General features: G+C 39.8%; 1 protein-coding gene across 1 annotated transcript in view; it reads left to right on the forward strand.

Annotated features, from left to right (window-relative positions):
- Positions 1-22,972, forward strand: part of LOC103374315 (mono-ADP ribosylhydrolase 1) — a 124,396-nt gene that overhangs the window by 96,784 nt on the left and 4,640 nt on the right. Inside the window, exon 6 of the mRNA XM_008304391.1 lies at positions 19,568-19,689. Within this exon, the coding sequence (XP_008302613.1) occupies positions 19,568-19,689 (122 nt within the window). The remainder of the gene's footprint in view (positions 1-19,567; positions 19,690-22,972) is intronic.

The following is a 22,972-nucleotide window of genomic DNA, read 5'->3' on the forward strand; positions in this document are numbered from 1 at the left end:
GATCTGCTCAAGTGCTGTAAACCTTCAATAAGTGATTTCTTAGCCACTTGGGGATAGAAATGGAAACAAGCTGTGAACTCGACACTGACACACTGTGTTGTCACCTTTTGGATTAGCTCCCAAAAACTACTATAGTTTCTGTACAACTTAACTGTCTGCTGAATTCTGAGGGAACAACTAAATTACAACTCAACATACCTCTGCACTTTATTTTGCCATTGATCAAACTGATAAAGCAGAAAATAGAGAGTGTTCAGACGTATTGTGAAAGGGTCATATTTTCACCCAAATGTGTAATTTTTCCTAAAACTTAAATCCAACTTGTAACATGCAGCTGCTGCTGTTAAAAAGTCAACCAAAGTACATTATTTTCAGAAAAGTAACCACATAATTTCAGTGCCTAAACCTAAAAAAACAGTGTGTCTGTTTTCTGTTTGGTGCTGAGCAGTGTGTTTTCATAGTTTAAAAAAAAAAGAAGAAAAAAAAAACCTTCCTGATGCAGCTGAAAGTGAAATGGAAACATAATAGAAGTGACCAAACAAAGCAATGAGCTATACGATGTTGAAAAGCTGTAGAGTAGAGCAGAGCTGCAGTCCTGTCATAATTCATCACTACAAGTGATGAAGTGTGTTCATGTTTTGTGCGAGTTAACTGCAGGTCATACATACATTTATCAAATCTTTTTCTAGATTTTTTTGGAACCCGAAGACCGCAAATAACATTTTAAATATATCATGTGCCTCACTGAACTGTGCAAAGCTTTTCAGTATTATTGCTTTATGTTGTCTCGTGTGCCAAATACTGTGCATTGTATTTGTAGTGTTTTGTGTTTTAGGGGGAAACTGGCAGAGTGTGAAAGAGACTGTTTGGGGAAAGTGGGAGTCACACAGTTGGAGGTGGAAAAAGATGGAGGGAAAACAAGATGGAGCTGGAAGCGGATAGAAAAAGTGCTGAAGGAAATAAAGAGGCACAAAGCAAGAGAGATATCATTCTGTCAGAAACTGGCTGGTACGCTCCCCTCGCTTCCCTCCCTGCCTCCCGTCTCCCAGTTTCTGTTCCCTCGGTGGCCAATTACCGCTAATTAAAATCCTCACTGCAGCTCTCCCGGACTCCCCCTCTTCCTCTCCTCCAAGACCTCCGTCTCTTTGCCTCGCCTGTCACCCTTTCGCTCTCTCTCGTCTGTTTGTCTTCCTTTGAAAATATGTCGCTTCTGCCTGTCGTGATCAACAACTTAAACACCTTGTTTGCTCCTGTTCTTCTCATCTTCTTCCTCACCTTTATGCCTTTTCACCCCTTCTCTTTTTTCCTCTTCCTCACTCCTAAATTTGGTCCCTCTTTCTCCCCTGTATCTCACTTCCATCTACTTCCCGCCTTCCCTTTCCTCTACCCGTCTCACCTCCTCCCCCATCATCATCAGCAGTAAGGTTTCTTCTTTAGTAGTGCCAAGAGACTTGACAAGGCTCTGGGCTAAAGACTGTAGCACCCAGACTGTGATACTTTGCTAGTTGGGGAGTTTTTTTTTTTTCTTTCCTCCTCTTTTTTCTTTTTTTTTTTTGACAAGGTTGTCGACATCTTTGCTTCTTCCTGCCTCGGCGTCAGCAGTGCGATCGTTCTAGGTGTTAAAAAGGTTCGTCAAAACTGCTGCTGCAGATGAGGAGGACGTGATGATGATGATGATCACAGCAGTAGCAGCATTGGTGTTAATTCATTCAGTTAATTCATTCGCCTTGAAGGAGAAAAGGGGATGAAAAAAAAAAAAAGCTCCAGTGTTGCTTGGCTCAGGGAAAGAGCGTTGGAGAGCGGGAGTGAGAGGGAGTAAAGAGTGTCTTTGCCGCTGCTCTCTGATGAAGAGAATTATGTCCACTCCTTTAAGCATCTGCATCTTGTTCCCCCTCCTTTCCTGTCCACTCTTGTGCTCCTGTTTAGAATAACTGCCTCTCTGTCTTTTTCAGAGAAAGGTGGAAAGAGATAGGAAGGACCATAGGGGCCTTTACAAGACCTGAGCCTTCCTATTGTGCCAAAGCCTGGGCCTGGATTTAAGAGCTGTGTCCGCTTGGCTGAGCACAAACTGAGGCCAAGCACACAAAGGACCAGCTAGCCTTTTTTCCTGCCTCCTGCTTTAAAGTCAGATAAAGAAAGCCGAGGGACAGATGGAGGTATGAGAAGAGAGAGAGGGAGAGAAAGGGGAGGGGAAAGGATGGACGAATGGATGGCTGTTGAGTATGAAAAGCAGGAGCAGTGACTCGTGGCCTCCCAGGTAAGAATGGTGAGAGGCCACAGGGAGGGGGGGGAAGAGGAGGAAAGGGAGGAGATGGAGCAGAGGGTTGGGTGGGGAGAAGCAAAAAAGGGGTGATGACAATAAGCAGGAAAAAAGCTGGAATGGGTGACAAAAAGCGGGTGTCACCGGATGGCACTCAGTCAAGTTTTCTTAAGGTTCATGCCAGTGAAACGCCCACTCATGAAAGAGAGGAGATACACAAACATTCACACATGCACACACACACATGCACACACACACATGCACACACACAATCTCTCGCTGTCTCTCGCTGAATTTGCAACACGCATGCAAAATTTATTTAGCTTTTCTCCTCCTGCGTTTCTCACTGTTTCCCTTGCCGATCTACCTGTCTGTGCCATTTCCTTTCATAAAGTTGTTCAGCCTGTTTATCAGTGTTTTTCCAAGACAATCACACAGTGTGACGGGCCTTAATAAAACAAGTAAAGTAGTATTTTTCAGAAAAAGGTCTCAATGCCGTCTGTGAGAAAGAAGCTTTTTGTATTATAATTAGGTCAGACTGATTTGTGTTTTCACACGTTGATGAAAGAAGCTTCTTAGCATCGTATTCTAATCAATCTGATAAGCACTACAGTATTCTCAGGCGGAAAACGAGATAAAACCACAGAGGACATTAGCACTTTGTGAGGAGAGGGGCTTTCTACCAGAGAACAACTGACATAAAAGAAAAAGACTGCGGCGATAGTTTCGGATGTCACATTAATTAAATATTGTGCTCATGAACAGTATTTGTATTTCAAGTTCTAACCCATTAAAATCATATAGAACTATTGTACTTTTTCCTCCATAAATCTGTCTGACCACTGTGGTTATTAGCTACTTTACAGAGTAGGATTTTCTTTAAAAATACAACTATTATTATGATACTATGCTTTGCAGTTCATAAAGTGAGCCTGACTAAAACAGCTGGAACATTATAATTCTGTTTTGTTATTAATGCATGAGTAACAGTAATCCGAAGATATAACATATTAAAAATATAACTCAGTTCTGAATCAGTAGAGAGTACTGACTTTAAAGGTTATTTTTGTACAATTTTTATGCCTTTATTGGACAGTGTCAGTGGAAACAGACGGGAAATGTAGGAGAAGAGGGAAGAGGAATTACATGCAGCAGATATCCAGCAAGGATTCAGAAAAGAGTCTTGCTGCTCAGGGTTTTTGTTCCCAAATGATTTGTGCCATAACTGCTCTAATCCACCCTATTAGGGCATCCCGAGTAGATTTTTAATACTTTAAGTACCATTTGATTATAATACTTATGTACATTTACGTGAGCAAAATTGTGCACCAGAGTATTTTTTAATGTTTAGCATTGCTGCTTTTATAGAAGTAAAACATTTGAGTACTTGTTCCAACTTAGGAAACAGAATATGTTGGCACGTGTTCAATAATATGTATGTATTATATGTTGTAAAAACAAATGGAAAGCCAGGATGATTTTGGAAATAGTTCTGCTGCTTGTATTTTTTGTAAAAATCTGTCTCAAAAACGATGTTGAAGAGAGGTAGAAGAGACACTCGAAGCATTATACAGAATAAACACACCTAAGAGAGTCATAAACACTAAATAGAAATCAATAAATAGTGTAACTAGCTTTCTTCATTGGATGAAAACATCAAACCTGGTTGGAAATTTAAAAAACTGAGCAAACAATTCCCTGAGCAAGAGGTGAGGTTGAATAGCGAATAAAATAGACATCCAGTGAGAAAACCTGGCCTCCTGTTGCTTGACAGTTGGCTTCAATGATTGCGCCAACCACCTTTTTACGATCCAATGAAGTTTGTTGTTGAGACCCTTTGGAAATGAGTTCTGCAGATTAAAAACCAACAAGCTTCATATCTTTTTTAACAGTACATTACGATTCCCTCTTCTGTGTCACAGACTGACTGCTGAAGACCCACAAAAGCAAAGACACAATATGTCACTGGAATGTACAGCCACAGGGTAATGACGGTCATTAATTTACGTTGCACGCTAATGTTCTTCTGCAGGTAGTGTTAAATTCCTGCTTTACATATCATAAACTGATGTGTTACACGCTCGATGTGTGCGCATTTTCAGGTAATGACAATTGGGAAAAATTTAACCTCTATCATGATGGTAAAATGTAGCCATAAGATGAATATTTTTGCACTGTATGCAACTACTGCAATTATAGCTGCTGTGAGGTACACAGCAAAAATGCTTGTGCAAAATCAGCACAAAAGAGCCGGTCTGTTGAGCTTCTCCCTCATTAATCAACAAACAGAGACAGTGTTAGAGTTTGTGTGTGTGATGTGTAAAACAGTCTCTAACTTCCTTTTTAAGTTTAGGGTGAGACGAGGTTAAATCTGCCTCTTTCCTCATCGATTAGATCAGGTCCCAAAACCACTGCACATAAACTCAGAGGCAATCAGTGGACCTTGTTCAGGCAGCTTGAAGAAAGAATGAGGGTTCATATCATTTCCTTTTATCCAACTACCAAAACATTGAAGAAAAGACAGATAGACTTGACACATTGGTTGATCAAACAGGTCTCAACATCAAATCCAAAACTCAAGTGGCGTGTGCACAACACTCTCAGAGCCCGTCTGAATAAATAGTGAGGCACTTGATTTGTGGAAAATGATGAGGCAGCTTCACCAGCAAGGACAGTAGGAGAAGAAGAGGAAAAATCCCTAAAGTTGTGCTGAGATTAAATTCTCCAGGCAATAGAAACCTTGGAAGACCAAAAACCACCTGATTGAGAGCTCTGAAGGACGAGTTAGCAAACATGAGGGCCAACATGTCACCCAGAAATGATGAAGGGACCTCACTGTAGCCTTATATGCCTCAACGAACAGATAGGATTAACACCTGACTTGCAACATACATGTGTCTAGGAGGCATCCTAGGTTTTATTTGATTATGTACAGTGACGATCAGACACCAGCTCTGTGATTAGAACTCTTTCCTGTTTCAACATGTCAGTGCTCCTGCTCACAAAATCATCTCCTTGCAGAAACAGACTGACCTTAACCTGACCTAAAGGCTAAAACATGCCGCTGTGTTGGTGCCATGCAGAGCTTTGCAATGTCAAAAATCTGTGAAACAACGGGAAACATTGGCTTATCTGGTTCTCATGTGTGTTCTGTTTTTTTGTGTGTTGTCCTTTTGTTTGCTCCTGGTGCAGAAAAAACAGAAGTCATAAAGCTGTTTTCCACTTCACAAGCTTGCAGGCCCCTCTTAAGGCAGCCCTTTGTGCATGTTGTGCAAGAACAACCCCTGTAGAACCTCTTTCAAGGTTGTGTTTTGGGGAGAATAAAGGCAGTGTACTTCTGTCTAGGACTGAAAAACAGGTGTGTGTTGCATCAGGGGTTGGTTCAATTCTGCAGCTTCCTCCTCATGGATTAGCAGCAGACATCACCATCAACAACATCCATCCATCCATTATCTATACACCGCTTAATCCTCACTAGAGTCGTGGGGGGGCTGGAGTCTATCCCAGCTGACTTAGGGCGAAGGCAGGGGACACCCTGGACAGGTCGCCAGTCTATCGCAGGGCTACACTTAGAGACAGACAACCAAGCACACTCACATTCACACCTACGGACAATTTAGAATCACCAATTAACATCAGCATGTTTCTGGACTTGTGGGAGGAAGCCGGAGAACCCGGTGAGAACCCACACTGAGAACATGCAAACTCTACACAGAAAGATCCTGGGGGTCCTAACTGGGACTCAAACTGCGGATCTTCTAGCTGCGAGGCGACCAACCACCACCTGGCAGCCCCATCAGCAACATAAAATTTGTAAGAGAACATGTCAAAACCTCCACTGTTCTATTTCCTGTGTGCTCATAGAACTGGAGTTACATCCAGTAGCTACGACTTGCCACTGTTGGGTGCACTCTAAGCTGCATTGGGGTTCAAACTGTTGAATCTTACACCGCAGTGGAAACAGAAAGGCTGAAAATGTTCATGCTGCCTTGCTCCTGCCCTGAGTTTCTGCAGTGGAAAGACATCCACAATGGATAAAACTTCTTTATAGAAGAGTGTTATAATGTAGAGAATTACTAACAGGCCTGTAGCATCTGCAGTGTTTCTGTGGGTTCTGCTCTGGTCATTACGTTTCCGGTTCAAGCCAACCTTTCCGCCAATCAGTCTTCAGCCTACGCCTGGCGTCATCGCCGAAGGGCAGCCTACTGTTGGCTTGTTGGAGGCCTGAACGCAAGCGTGTCTCCATAGCGTCTGCGTTGGTTGGATTTCCATAATCCGTCACTGTGCGTAGGCAGAGAGCTCCTCAAACGGACACAAACGTGGAACCATGATCCACCTTGATTCCTTTGCGAGCCAGGCCAGGATGACCTCACTGACACTCTCAAGGCATGTTGCAACATCCTCCCAGGAAAATGTTACTGTGGTATAATGATGTTAATTTCTTTGGCTGAGTATAAGGTTCTGGTGTCCACATACTTTTGGCGATGTAGTATACAGTGTCTATAGTTTAATTTGACTGAAAGGGGATTCACATCCCTCATTTGTTAGTAAAATCAAATAGCAGCCCCCAAGCAGCCACATTGGACGATTGTGTATGTTTTCAGCGTATTGAACACATAACACACACACACACTCACTCGCTGTCAGTCACACACACATCCAATTTGTCTGTTTAACACTGCGCCTCACACACTCACCCACACATTCTCCATAACACACTATCCAACACACTCTCTCCTTCAGACATAAATCCCTCACACATCCCAACATGCTCCGCTAGCTTTCCATCTCCCCATTGAGCTCCCCCCTTTTCTACCCCCTTTCTCTCTCCCGCTCTCTCTCTCTGTGTTTCAGGGTAATGTGAGCCAGCAGCCGTAACACTGGGGTGGAGACGGGTGGAGGAGGAGGAGGAGGAAGAGGGGGAGGCAGAGAGGGTTGTTGATGTATGGTGGAACTAAAGCAACCTTGCCGATCGATAATGTAAACAGGAGCGAAGAGAGGCGGTAAATAAGGCCGACTCCTGACAGAACTGTCTACCTCAGGTGACGGAGGGAGAGTGAAAGAGGAAGAGAGAGAGGAGGAGGAGCAGGGGAGAGGGGGTGAGGGGAATATCTAATAGGAGATAGGAGGGAGAAAGGGAGAGACAAGGATGTGGGGGGGAAAAGAAGATAATGGAGGGATGAGAGAGACAAGGGAGGAAAGGGTGGAACAAACGAGGCAGGAAAAGAGGAAGGCATGGGGAGGGGATGAAGAGAGATGGATAAAATGGAGGAGGAGAGGAGTGAATAGACAGGAGGGGACGGAGGAGAAGGCGATGAGGGTGAGAGGAGAGGTGGGATGACTGGATGAGGTAATGGTGAAGGAGGGAGGGAGGAGGGTGACGACAAAGGACGCAGAGAGTGAAACAGAAAGATAGAGTGAGAAGGGATGGATGGAAGGGAAAAGAGGGAAAGGATGGAGAAACAGGAGAGGAGGAATGAAACAGATGACTGAGTTAGCAATGAGGGGAGGGAAAAAAATCACCACAGCAATTACAGATTACAATTCAATTTTAGCAGAAACAGTGGTCATATTTGTTTGCAAGTGTGTGTGTGTGAATCTGAGAACAGTGTAGCAGTGACATTTAGCAGATGACATGCAGATGAATGACCACCAAGTGACCCGCTGTTGAACCGAACCAGCACAACACATACAGTACTACACACACGAGCACACGCGCACAAACACAGCTGAGTTGTGAACCTGGTCACCTCTGAGCGCTCTGTTGACGCATGGCTGGACAATTCTTTGAGAGCACACACTCACTCTGGGATACTTGACTACTGGAGTAATGCAAACTGAATGAAGGGTAAACACACACACACGTGGCAACATAAACAATCACACAACTAACACACAAGCACACATGAAGAACAAATATGTGCCATACTGTTCTATACTGACTTCACTGCACTCCTCTGTGTTTGTCTTTATGCGTGTTTGACCATGATGTCTGTGAGTGTTTCAGCTGCTGTGAATTCCACCTAATTAACGTGTTCTGAACGGCCTCTGTTGCTATTTCAAGATCCATCCGCAGCATTTCTCGTACGCTGTAAATTGCTCACCAAGTAATGTATCGCAGTAGTGATTCGTCATATTGCCAATTCTCAGAAGCTCTTAGATTTGCAGTATTAAACCAGTGTTTGTTAGGTGTTTCTGATTTGACCACCACTGAAGAAATACAAGATGAAATACTGACCGGTTTCCTGCTGAAATTACCTATTGCAGTTGGGGAAAAGGCAGGATTTGACCAACATCTCTCTGACAGAGAAGTATAAAAGCAGCACCCTGTTTATAGTTTGACAGTAAACACATACCTCTTTCTCCTCAAATCTATGTATTTCTTCGGATCATATCACAAAGTCTGTAGTCCATATGCTGACAAAGGAGCCTCTTCAGACTGGAACCTCATCACTCATGTTTTTGATCCTGCTTACAGTATACAAAAGTAAACCCTTGTGCAAAATCACCTAAATGTCAAATCTCAAATTGCATCGCGTCTCAATAATTGTAGTATTTCTGAGTCAGCAAATATTTTCTCCAATTTTCTCCAACAAATACTTTGTGAAGACTGTTTTACAAAATAAAGGTAGAACTCAACGCAACAAAAAGGAATATACCCATGATAACTGACACACAAGGTAGACAATCTGCGACTAATAAAACAAAACTGAGTATACCTAATTGCATGAACATGCTTATAAAATGAGCTGTGAACACCAGAACTTTCTCAGTTTTGTCCATCTGCATGTCTGCGTCATGGCACCTCGTGTAAAAGAATTACAAGAGAAATTTAATAATCAAGTTGTGTGGCTTCAAAAAGATGGAAACAGATACAGGAATATTAGCTATCAGCTGATAATCAGACCAAACGCAGTTACAGCAGTATTTAGGAGGTACAGACTGAGCCATACCACCAATATCAAACATGAAAATATCAAAGCTGCGGTGGCCGTCCTCCTAAAATGATGCCACAGACTGTACACTGCTTTGACAATCTACCTCTGAAAACTAGATGGGCAGGTGCCTCGGACTTGTCACAGGACTTATCAGTGAAAATCTGAGTTTCTGTGACAGCTCAGACATTGTGGAGGAGATAACATCAACCTTGACAGATGATAGCCAAGAAAACAACCTTGCTTTCTCTTTGGCACAAACTGCAAGATTAAGCTTTGCTAGAATGCATGAAATGCTTTATGCGTAATGTTATATGAATATTGGGAGCGCATCCTTTGGTCAGATGAGACCACCATAAAGTTTTCAGCTCAGCGTGTTTGGTGGGAACCTGTCCAGGACAACCACAGTGAATTCATAGTCCCCGCAGTGAAGCACTGAGGTGGGAGTGTGATAATATGGGGTTGCATGAGTGCAAAATTCGTTGGGGAGATGACATTTATGGATGCCTGTGGATATACCAAAGTACTTGCCTACAAGATGACTCCCAGTCTGCAGAAGCTTGGCAGAAAAGCGATATTCCAGCATGATAATGATCCAAAGCTCACTGCCAAAATCATACAAGAGTTTCTAAAAGAACAGAAAAAAAAGAAAGAAAGAAAACTAGAACCTGGCCAAGTATCTCCTCTGACTTGAATTCAGTAAAACACCTTTGGGGTATTTTAAAGAGAAAAGCAGAGCAACACAACCCCTCCAGCAAAGAGAAGCTGGAAAAACATGTCTCAGAAGAATGGCAGAGCACCTCTCCAGAAATGTGTGTCGTCCATACAGAGGAGGATTGAGTCTGTCGTTAAAAATAAAGGTAGACATACAAAGTTATGAAAAAAAAAAAATGTATTTGTATCTCAGTCCTGACTTTTGTTGCATTGATTCCCTGTATGTGACACCTGTATTTTTAATATTAGTTATTAATTATACTAGTAAATCGAAACAGTTAGTTTATAATTTTACCCAAAAGCAAATACTGTTTAACTGTATTTGACTTAAGTAATATTAAACAGGAGTATACTCACTATTGTACGCTGTATATAACACATGCACATGCTAAACTGAAAGCAATGGCCACCTTTAATCTGATAATAAAGTATTTTGTTTCTCTGAAAATAACTGAACACATAAGGAATGAATAAATGAATGAATGGAGGATTAACATAAACAAATAATAACCTGTTAACGAATGGAAGACAAGAGGCCACATAAACCTGATTCCTTGAGCTCTGAATCATAACATTGTCCTGTTTAGTTTTCATCTGGGCCTCTAGAACAGAAGAGGCCATGAAGAGCCTTGAAAGTAATCAAAAAATAATCTTAAAATCAATTCTTAAACATACAGGGAGCCAGTGCAAAGGAGCTAACACAAGGGTTATGTATTGTTTTTTTTTTTTTGGACCAGAGCTGTAATGAGCCAAGAATTCTAATGAATTTTATATCAGAACATTTCACTGATAAGAAAAACACAAGATCAAGCTCATAGAAAGCCTCAAGTAGAGCTGTGTGATTATCAAATTTCAGCCAAATTATACTGTGATGATATCATCTTATCACATTATTATTCTACAAATTCCAGATGTTCAAATTAGTAATTTCGAGAAGGCTGTGATTAAAAAGTGACAAAATTCAAGTTTTTAGAGGAGCAGAAACAATTAGTCAGTTACGTATCGAGAAACGACAAGTCGACAAGTGTTTTCATTGTCAGCTAGTTGGTTAACTCTTTGAACTTTTAAAACATCACCAATATTGCTCCATTTATGAGATGTTTGTGGTAACTGCTCATCTGTGTGATGTGCTTAAAATCTTGAGATTTCATAAAAGTTATTGAACTCTCATTTTAAAATCAGTCAAAACATCTTTTTGCAATAACCAGACCTTTTAAAAAAACAAAAAAAAAGTCTGTGCTTCTCTGTTTATCTGTTAAGCCATTAGTGAGTCAGCTGTGACCAACAGTCACATGACAAAAAATCTGGGATTTTTTTTTGGCTAGACAGTACTGAACTGCTGATAAATAAACGAAAAAACCCCTCTAGATTCATATCTTATGGCACTATGACTTTGTTATATAGCACCAAATACATTCTTGAATTCTCTATACTTACAGCTATGATGAAAAATGAGCCCACAGTGAGTAAAAATGGGACAGCGCCTGAAGCTGCTTGGGCTTCAGAGGGTTAAATCAATATACTCAAAATTCACTGCTTCTTACTGGCCAAATTTGATTATTTGCTGCTTGTCTTTGCTTTCTGTGATTGTAAGATAAATATATTTCGATTTTAGACTGTTTGCCAGATAAATAAAGCAACCTAGATGCCTCCTTCAGCTATAAAATATTAAAATAAACACTTCTTGTATTTGCTAGACACTTTATAAACCAAACAATGACTCATTTAACATATAACCAAGTAATTGTTAATTGCAGCTTTGAGTTTCAGTTCGACACATCCATGCAGTGCCTTACAGTACGCTATTGCTTTCAACTTCAGTTTGACTGCTTAAATAAAATATCTGATTGGTATCATGATAACTACTTATACCTGCTGTGTGGAGCCTCACAGCAGTCGAAACATTTTTAAAGAGGCTGACTCACTATCAAATCAACTGTGGATGAACAAAATTAAATTGTAGATTGATGCCTTTACTTCATGTTGGTTCACAGACCAGTGAAGCCATAATGTAGACAGAGTACAGTAGAGTCAGAGTTGATAGAGCACTCTATTGTTGCTGGCTGATACTGAGGCACTTAACAGTTAATAGGTCTGCAGCTGGAGCTCATTGAGGAGCCTGGGAGCAGTGTCTGGTGGAGGATTAACACTGGAATGAGCATCAGCATAGACACTGAGCTTAGATTTGGAACAAATTTCGACTAGGAGGGTCGGAATCATTGGGGTTATCAAGGGTGATTCTCTTGTTGCAGATTACGGATGTTTGTCTGAATCACCCCCACAGCACCTCTAAAAAGATCATTACTGCTGCAGTACTGATTTGTCACTCACACAAACAAACGCAACATTAACACTTACACTCTTGTTCTCAAACAAGAGCCCACTGCTGCCTAATAGAGGCAAAAAAAAACAAAGCCACAGGATTTGGAGTTTTTACACGGTGACACCAGTGAGGTTTGGATGGTGCTGCTTGTGTCATGAAGCCATCATTCAACTGAACTAGTTAACCAATATTAAGTAAGTGTTATAGCATAAACCTTTGCTAATCTATGCAACAGGAGAATATTAGTGTCTAGCAGCTATGTCAATATATAAACAGGCTTATATTGGAGCACTTATTATTCTTTCTGTGCGGGTTCACACACTCAGGCTAAGTGATTTCTTAGGGACTGCACTCCCCTTCATCAGTGAGCAGTTTGATGAGGGACTGTCATGTTATTCAGACAAGTTTCTTTCAGTCTAGATCTGTGGACTCCACTGTAAGCAGGACTCTGTACTACCAGTCTGTGGTGCAGACTTTCATCCTCACACTTCTGATCTTATGGGACACAGAGGCATCACAGCATATAGTTTTTCTTAAGTAGCCGTAGGAGTAAAGCTTTTCCTCTCCTGTTTAATGATCGCAGGGCAGGAGGAATGTAGTCAGCTGAAACAGCTGCTTGACTCAAAGGAGCATGAGAAAAGGCACACATTGTGCTCAACACAGGGCACAACCCATGTTTGATATGTTAAAAACCATTCATGTAGAAAAGAGTGAAAACAACTTCACACACTGCAGGGCACATATTCATTCTCCTCGTGAGACATGCCAAAGTAGAAGTGAAATCAAGTTTTGAAAGTTTTTTTTGATATGTGTATAGCAGTGAATCAAATGGCTGTGGCTAACTGAAAAAAGGACTTGGTCAAGCATTTTAGCATCTTTCAGCTCATTGTTTTTGCTGTCTAGCCCTGGATTTTACTGTTCTAGTTTATGAGAGTTGAGTGTAGTGTTCTGCAACAGGAAGCTTTTTTCAATCAGTTTGTTATATAAAATAAGAAGCTTGTTAGAATAAATAATAATGTAATAAATAAACATAAAATAAATTATTAATAAATCTTATTTAATCAACTTATATTTTATAGTTTATTACAGATTCCTATTATTTAATTCTAGTGTGTATTTCAAAATCTCATTGTTCCAGAGTCTGCTTTTATTTCACATTATTGTTATTCTCAGTGGCCATTTCAATAAAAGTGCTACTTTTAGCTAGCTGCTGCATAAGATTGTATATTTGTCTGTATTTATTCATTTAATTATTTATTTCATAATGTGTCATAATATGTTGATTTATTTATTTATTTGTTTTTACACTTTAAAGCTTTAAAGAAAGCAAAATTGTAGTTTAAAGTGTATCGCCGCACTAGGAAAAACATAACCACTCTGGCCTCTGTAGATTTTCCAGTGATCAAAACTTGCCCCATCTGACCTGCACTGATTAAGGCTGAAGTGTTTACTCCAGCGTGTGGAAGTGAACCAAATACGCAGTAAAGGTTCCCAATGATAAATGAGCCTGTTTACATGTCAATCCATTTAAATTCAATAAAATCCCATTTATGCTAACTCATATTTAAACTGCCTCAGAACGTATGACTCTGAACAGTGGACACATGACGGTAAAGTTATGTGTAAAACCTGTATTACATCAAAGTGTTTGCTGCCATGCTCATCTTTAAGAAGATTTAACAGAAAGTGGTCTGAGATTTAAGCTGGTATTTAAGTCAGCCTAAACCTCTTTCCCAAGAGTTTTCTCTCTTTCAGCTTTGTATTTCAAATACTTGGTTATTAAGCAAAAACACAGTGCAATAGTTTTTGGCAGGCTGAGCTCTGTTCCCCTGGCTGGGCATAATGAGCAAATCCTGCATCACTAACCAAATATCCTTCATTGATTGTGGTTTAGCCGGCCCACTTTCCTTGTCGATGGATACAACTGCAACAATTTCCAACAACAAATAAGCCTGTGGGGGTATCAGGGAAATAGACAGCAGGGCATATTTCATGCATCTGTCATGAATTTCAGGTTTTGAAATAAGATCACCAGATCATATTTCAAAAAAGTCCCAAACAGAGTGTTAAGTCTTTCTGCCTAATGGACTCCGATCCTCGGAGAGTTGGATTAAAGTGCTTCTTCTGGGCTTCTTCTGTGCTCTGCAGTCTGTGGTTTGTTAACTGTGTGTGTGCGTGTGTGTGTGTGTGCGTGTGTGTGTGTGTGCGCGTGTGCGTGTGTGTGTGAGACTGAGAGAGAGATTGAGAATGATATTATTGTAATCATTAGACTTGCATTGTTTTGAAATGTGAAAGAGATAAATCTGTGTGGGGTAATTATGTGTTTTTGTTCCCCCCAGTACAAATCAGTTTGTTTTATGAACCTTTTGAAAATGAGGTGAATATATTAAAACAAAGCAGCAGTTAAATCTTTGACTTACCCCTTTGGGACAATATCGTTATCTGTAATGTTCGTAGCAAGCAGCTGTCCATGAATCCACTTGGAAATCACACACACCTTCATTATAACTGCTGGAGAATCATTAAGTTTTTTGAAATTTCTTTAATATTGAAGTAATCCAGTGACAGTTTTCTGTAGATCCAGAGGCACACTGCAAAAAAAAGAACTGCTAACAGTTAATTCTGCCTGCTTTTTATTATTCCAGTTTGGCACAATATGAACAAATATGAGCTAAAGAAAGAGACCAGAAGTTGTGAGCCACATTGTAGCTCATATAAGGGTTATTCATTCAAATCATCAGGAGCCTTCTGCTCGACCATCTCTGGTTTGTTTGGAACTTTTTAAAAATCCTTATCTATGGATATTTAAAATGGTATTTGCCAAACTGTAGTTTGATATATTAAGTACTTTCTGAGATATTTATTTACTTTCTTACTTCTTTATTTTTTCCCATTGTCCTAATTTCAGCATTTGAAAAATGGGTTGACGGCAATTTACAAAAACAAAAACAATTATCTCTGAAAATATTTGATATTTCAAGCTAAAATTTTACAGATGTCTTTATACGTATGGATACTTTATACTATAACGGTTTCAGGCAAATCAGAAATGGTTGTGCAGAAATTGTTCCAATGCTTTCAACATATATTTTTATTGGTTCATACCTCTGTGAAGTAGTACACAAACAGTTACACCAGTTTACTATAAAGTTATTCAAAAGACTTGCTGGATAGAGTTTTCCATTAATGCTTTGGGTTCTTCTAAGCTGATAAGATTAGAAGTGAATGCAGTATCAGATTGCAAGCAGGCTACAACACAAATAATGGCTTTTACTCATAAATATGTTACACTGGTGAGCATATAACAAAACATGTCTTAAATAGAGGTTGAAATCTGGCCCCTTCTATGAGGATCACACAGGTTTGAGAGTCCGATCAGACTGCAGATCAGTCCAGGAGCGTCACAGACGGCGTTTGATTCTAGACTGAAATTTAATCTGTAGTGGAGAAAAAAACAACTGTGATTATTTTACACCATACGATTCTATTCTAAAAAAGTCTCAGTACAAGAATAAATGTATTGTTAAGTTGGATTTTTTTGTTAGTTTCTGTGTGTTTGTAGAGTCGGTCCATGCAGGTTTTATGACAGCATTGGGCTCCTGCAGAGAGCAACATGCTGAGCCTCATCAGAATGTGTGGTGGCGTAGGCGTGCAGAGACTGGTTAAACCACAACTCAACTACAACCCTCTCTGTTCTTCTCAGCTTCTGTTTGTGTGCCCATCCCTCCTTCAATTCAGTTTATTTCACTTTTTTTTTTTTTCTTCAATTAATTAGTCCAATTTTAATGGGGTTTTTTCAGAGATCCGGGAGGAAAGAACACAGTCATTAACTTGACAAAGATGGTACACTACAGCTACATGACAATAAAATACATGGGAATATGTTGTACATAGCAATTAGAACAGTAAAAGACCGTTTTCTTCTGTGAGCTTGCTGAGAGACAAAGAAAGATGTAATTTTATAGTGCTTTGCTTAAGTTTCGATTATGTAAAGAAGTGCAGTTCTGGAAATGGTCTAATTACGACACAATTGTCTTTATATTCAATGACAAACACCCAGGCTGAGCTGTGCTGCACTCACTACTATTTTATTAGGTTCTTGTAAATCTAATTCAATTTGCCAGATACTTTTGTTTTTGACATCAGAGAGGTAATGATTCTGCTTTATGTTTATTATTGAGGTGGTGGTGTACTGGGTTGCATTACATTTAAAGGCCGCTCTCTTCAAAATCAAGTTTTTCACCTTGTTAACATGTCTGTATGGTGTTGTTTTGTTTTTTTAATGTTTTTTTTATGTACTGGAGGACACATAACAGAATAGGCAGTCAATGCCACGGCTGACTTGTTCCACCTTGAAACTGCTGTGTGCACGATTTCATATTTCTGGAGTTTATCTTCAAGCTGTTATATAAAAGATGGATGTTGCCATCGTCACCTGTTGGTTTTTTGTTTTCTGTTTTTGATGCCTTGAAGGTTGGACCTGACTGAGAACTTGGGGACACTATGCATGCTGATGCGGTAGTGATCTGTCAAATACTAGGGAGCCATGCCCTAAAGCATATCCTGCTTTATTGTCTGTTTTACTTTAAATGGAGCCATATTTTACAAAATTATCACCATGCTGTATTCAAAAAGTCTTAAAACTGGGAATTGAGACCATAAACTCATCAGGAAAATGTTAACGGAGGTAACAAATCAAGTGAGAAGCAGGGTCACTTTTTTTTTCATAGACTTCTATGCAATCCGACTTCTTTTTGCAACCAGAGGAGTTGCCCCCTGCTGACTGTTAGAAAGAGCACACGTTTATGGCATTTTTGAATTGGCTTTACTTTTCCAACCAAGAGACTACATCCATCTTTTATATGCAATCTATGATTGTAATTGCATTACATTTTAGAGCATTACCTAATAAAGCAGCCAGTATGTTTCTATTCTTAAATGATTTGGAGGAAGCATTGAGTCTGGTAACAACAGTGACTTTTTGTCTTTCCAGCTCCACAGTGAAACCTAAAACGCTATTAGCACACTGTGTTTGTGGGTAGCAAGAAGAACAGTTTACTAAGAACTGAGCGCATGTCATCTGTCATCTAATTCCCGACCTATGCATGGCTGCCGACAGCTTAGATTTTACTCAAATGACAATAGATAACGATGTGAAAACAAGGCAGTGGTAAAGTGTTACTGTTTGAATTTATTGGAAAAACATGGAGTGACAACACAAAAAAACTTTGCCTTCAGTGTTAATGTAAGGATGTTGTTGTTTGCCTTCACAAGTGTATTCTCTTTCTCTGAACTGAGGTGAAGACGTTTGACTCATCTGCACAGAGCCTGATATTTAACATATATAAGAGTACAGACACACTTGTTATACGGTGACAAGCAGCGTTCCAGTCTCAAGCTTTCACTTTTACTTACAGCACATCAATAGAAGCAGTTTGAAGTCAGGAAACAACAGCTAACAAATAACAGGTGTTGCAGCTAATTGCATCAATTAGTCCAATCCTGCACATATACATGAACCGGTATAAAGATGCAGTATTCATCTGTAGCAGCAGGACTGAGCTGCACCACTGGTAATCTTCTCACCCTGCCCCCTGTTTTTTTTTTATTTATTTAGATACCTTTTCATGAGTAAAAAGATAGATGGAAAATTTCAAACGTGTTTCACAATCCAAAACAAGGAACTGTCAATGATCGTCTGTGGATGATTCATCATGTCCACCGTAGCTGTCCGAGTGTCTAACATTAGTTGTGACCCCGACTCTCCTCCTGCACAAACCCTTCATGTCTTGTCATGTTAGACAGATGTGAACGATTCCTATAGTTATGACCTGACAACTGCAGAATTAGGGATGTGATTGTTTAAAATATTGTGTCGTAGCAATATAACATATCATCCACTAAATTTGAGTTTTACAACATTTAAAAAGGGACTTTGTTTAATGTTTGCTGTTTGCTAGATATATATGACCGTTGAGAAAATTCCAACTTCTCCCTTTTTATGACTTGGATGCTGACGTGAATGTTGTTTATGATTACCCCGATGTGACATGAACCCATTAAAACAAAAAGATTTTTCACACGTCTGCATCTGTTTCAGCCAAGACTCCAGCTACACTCTGAAATCGACTTATTGCATTCGTAATCAAGCATGAAAAAAACTAAATGTTTTAGAGGTGGTGAATGGGATAACTTTGTGCTCTGGTGAGGCTTTGAGAGGATCGAATGTGTGGGGAATGCTCTTTAACAGAGTGGCCACAATTAGTCAGTATAATCAATGACATCGATGCTGAACATCCATCAGCTGTAATATTTTTAACCAGCAAATGTTTTTTTTTTGTTTGTTTTTTAATATTTTCTTTTCCTCAATATGTGTAATTTTGACTCCAGCATTGGTCTACTGTAGCCAGCGTTATAGTTTACAGTGTAAAAGGCTTCAAAAGTATGGTAGTATTTGAAATTATCCCAGTAGCAGAACAGTTTGGTTTGCTTCTCTCTTGCTTTTGAACTTGCATGTCATGTATTTTAGTACAGCCAAATTCACAATAAAGCTGTTCTCGTGTACATATCTGTTTCTGCTGCAGAACGAGTGTGACATAGAGACTGAAATGTGGTCCGTTAACGCTACATGTTGACCAGCAGTCGCTTCCAAGCTGCTGCTGTGAACTGCTGAAGTCCTGACAACAGCTGTGCTGTGAATTTATCTACGTTTTCATAGAATTTGAAGTGACTATTAAAGTCAGAGAACAGTTACACAATAAGGAAAAACAGAGCTGCTTTCCCTGCTCTGTCGATGTAAATATAAACTTGCTTATTGAGGGATTTAATCGAAACTTGGTTTTCTTTTAGACTTGCTCTACTGACTTTAATAATGAGTCCTCTTTTAAAATATTTTTGTCAAATTGGAGTTGCCAGTTCAAATTAAAGTTTTGCACTTGAATATGTAAAGCTTTGTTTACATTTCCTACTGTGATAAATCATGTGTTGACATACAATTTCTCAAAATAAAATGAACTTAAACGATATAGCCATTTGTTTTTTGGGGGGGAAACTAATCGGTGAGATAGTTGCTAGTGGCAGCCCTGCTCTTACATTCAGCTGATCTCCAGGATGACACTCGCTTTGTTTGTGATGAGATAAGTGAAGCGACTGCAGAACTTCTGTGAGGGGATTTAAAACATATTTATAAGTATTTTGTATGTCAACAGTAAAGTTTAATGTCATGAGAATTGTTCCAGGGGGATTGTTGTATTTCAGTTATATTTTACTGTAGCTTCATACTTCTCACACTGTGTAACTGATTGCTTTTTCTTGTCTCTCTTTGTATCTCTGCAGATGTCATTCACACGGTGGGACCGATTGCACAGGGAGGAGTTGGAGAGACGGAGAGGAAAGCACTCAGGTCCTGCTACATGAACAGCCTGAAAACTGCAACTGAAAACGCTGCACGTTCCGTGGTGAGAACGGAGGGACGAGATAAATCTGAAGGAATAATGGCAGCGGGGGACAAACAGGGAGGGAGAGGAGAGAGGAAAGAAGGAAGGAAGGGGACAAAAGAGTACAGCAATTTAAGAGGTCAGGGTAAAAAGAGAAGATAAAGACAGAATCACTGAAGACTGTAACAGACAAAAAGGAAAAGGTGAGCAACAAAGAAAAAGAGAGAAAAGAGGCATGGATAAGAGGAAAGAAGAAAACGGAAGAAGTAGTGCAGTCCTGACTGTGACAAGATTCTATAGCTAAAAAAGAAACCTGAGCTAAAGGGAGAAGATTGATCACACATGGCTTTTTCAAAGAAAACTACATTCAAGCTGAGATTGATGGAGGAAGGCTAAAAAGAGGTAGGAGTGTCGAGTTGTAAGAAGGTTTTATGAAACACACCAGGCAGGAGGTTTCACAGAGAACGAAGTGTCAAAGTCAGAAAAAAAACACCCCAGCAACATGAAAATAAAGTCGGAGGGGCAGTCGAAGAGGACAGGTGCAATGCAGTGCATTTATAGTTTCACTTCTCAAGACAAGAATTTGAAACAGACGTAAAAATGGATCAGTCAAACCTTTTTTTTTTTTTTTTTTTTTTTACACGTACAAAAAGTTACAGCATTTATTGCAGCTTCTGCCCAAAAATTTCAAGTTGTATGTTCGTCTTTGGTATCGAGAAACTTGTGAGTAACATCTGCCCTCGATTTCAAGCTTCAAGCGCTGCGGTCAGGTTAAACGAACAGATCTGGAGACACAGGGAGCATCCTGGCATCTGCTCATACTGCCGTATTTGACAGCAGTTTGAGAATCTGCCAGATTTTAAGTTTACTGGTTGCTTGACTCAAACAAGAGCAGCGGTGGTGCACAAACTTGCCAAACATGAATCTTAATCCTTTGGGTTTTTATCATGTAAATCCCTATTTTGCTACTATTAAGCCAGTGAGTGTGGTAACTATATATTCTACAATGGGCTCTCTGTTTCCATTATTATTGGTGTGGTCCATTGACTGTATGCAGTCTGTGGTTTAGTCTGCCTTTACTGAGCCAGTTCTGAAGGATCTACAGTGGTCACTGGCAGGAAACTTACAGGAAACAATGCAAACGTACTTAAATGTTACTCTTTGTAATTTAACCTTCTCGATAGAAGCTGCTACTTCCCTGTTGCCTCTCCTACATACCTATCAGGGGTGTCTTATGAGACTTTAAGATACAACGTGATATGCACAGTGCTCACCACGGTGTTCAGAGCACCGTTTGAAGGAGTTGGTGGTGAATACCGGTAGGTGAAATTTTTAAACCCTTTTAGCAGGACTACATGACTGAACCATTCAGCATTTAATCTACCAGTATACCTCTCTACTTCATTTTCTGAGATAGGGGCCTTTAACTTTAAGGTGTGCAGAGTTATTTTGGGGGAATCTCAGCTTTGTTCACACATATTGCCACCTGACTGTGAAACACAGATTGGGCTTTCACCCTGACTTCCTGATAAAAACACTAATTTGTGTTGTATAACTCTGAGAATCAAGACACATGCAATATCAGCCTTTCTTCCACTTTGCCTCACGTTCCTGGCTGGATGCCTTCTTTATATTGGGCTCACAACATACAGTGATCAAAGTTAAACTAATTAGGCTTTGACTGCTCAACACAGTGACAAAGCATCGTAGTGCTGCACAAGGCAGCGGAAATATAGGATTTTCTTAGCGCAGCAGTGCTGTTGTGTTGTGATGTTTGACAGCCCCAATACCTTACTGATAATACAAACAGAACATTCCCGATGTAAGCACCAGATTGGCTCAAGATCCTGCATTTACAGATAAAGTCACAAATTTTGACTGGCTGAATATCAGAAAGTATACGGATACTGTGTTTACGCTGCAGGCTACTGTTGAATTGAGTAAATTTGATTGTGCAATTATTTGTGTCGTGTAAGAGATCAAGATAAAATGTAAATGTGCAATTTTACATGTAATTATTTCAGGTTCACTGTTCATATATTCATACATGTATGTATATGTTTGATATGTTTAATCTAGACAGAATTTTTACATGAGAACCATTGTATTTATTATTATTATTATTACTGTCATTTTACAACAACAATTTCACTGTTTCAGTCCAGTTCAATGAGGCAAAAGTGCTGCAAAGCTTTGTCCTGTCTTGACAGAGAAAACCTAATTTAAGTGTCCAGCCCTGGAATATCATGCCAGGTGTCTCCCAATACAGTTTTCTAACACTGTTTTTCTACTAAACCACGTTACTGACGTTAGTTTAGATTGTAATATCAGCTGGCTCTGCTGGCACACATAGGAAGGAGTTGGACAGTTTGTATGTATGTAGGCCTCTACCGGTGTTTGCCTCTCATGGTAACCAAAGGTGACTTGTTAGAGACCACAGCATCACGCAGGCCAAGCACATCTGGTACCTTCAGCTGCTGCTGCTGCTGCTTCAGACTAAAAAACAGGTTCACATTCTTTTGAAATCTAAAACAACACTCCAACACTCATGTGTACGTTGAAAAAATTGTTAGTCTTTTGTAGTCGTTCCTGCTGTTCACACTGGTTGTAAAGCAATAGTTGCCAAATCAGCTGCAATGTTCGTGATATTTGGAACAAAATCCACTGTCCTTATTCTGCACAAAGATGATCTCTAAAGTTCAGCTGAAGCTATTAATAGACTGGGTTAAAAAAAATTTACAATCTTTTAGTATGAAGTTATCTCTTTGTGTTTCATGACTGGTTCCTTGCTGAGGTGAAATTGGGGGGTTGTAAAAAGAAAGAAAAGAAAAAAAGAGGAAATTTGGTGCTAAAAAGGGCCGAACCCTCACATGAGGTTTGTGTGACCTGGAAATAATGAAATTGCTTAAATCATCCATCTCTTTGCAGACAGAATGAACAGGAAGAACAATTTGAGGGATCAGCAGTGCTTTTAACGTACACAAAGGCAGGCAAGGACTGTAAAGATCTGTTTTATATAGCAAGAGTAGAGAGATGACAGGTGAGAGAGATGAAATCAAAGAACTCAAAGTGAGGATGTTGTGCTTCGTGGTCCACATCTTCACCTCTGAGATAACAGTCTGAAGAAAGAAAAAACAACAACTGTCTTTTTAAACGCATTCAACTGCTAGAACATGAGTAACCTTTACTGTGAGAAAGCCACCGTGAGTTGTTAGACAAAGAGTTTCAGATGTCAGAATTAGAACTCCTTGTACGTGTTGCCAGTGGAAACAGCTGGATTTATCTGTGTTCCTATACCTTTCTT

The sequence above is a fragment of the Stegastes partitus genome, unplaced genomic scaffold (assembly GCF_000690725.1).
Source record: "Stegastes partitus isolate 25-593 unplaced genomic scaffold, Stegastes_partitus-1.0.2 Scaffold39, whole genome shotgun sequence".
In the NCBI taxonomy this organism is placed as follows: domain Eukaryota; kingdom Metazoa; phylum Chordata; class Actinopteri; family Pomacentridae; genus Stegastes; species Stegastes partitus.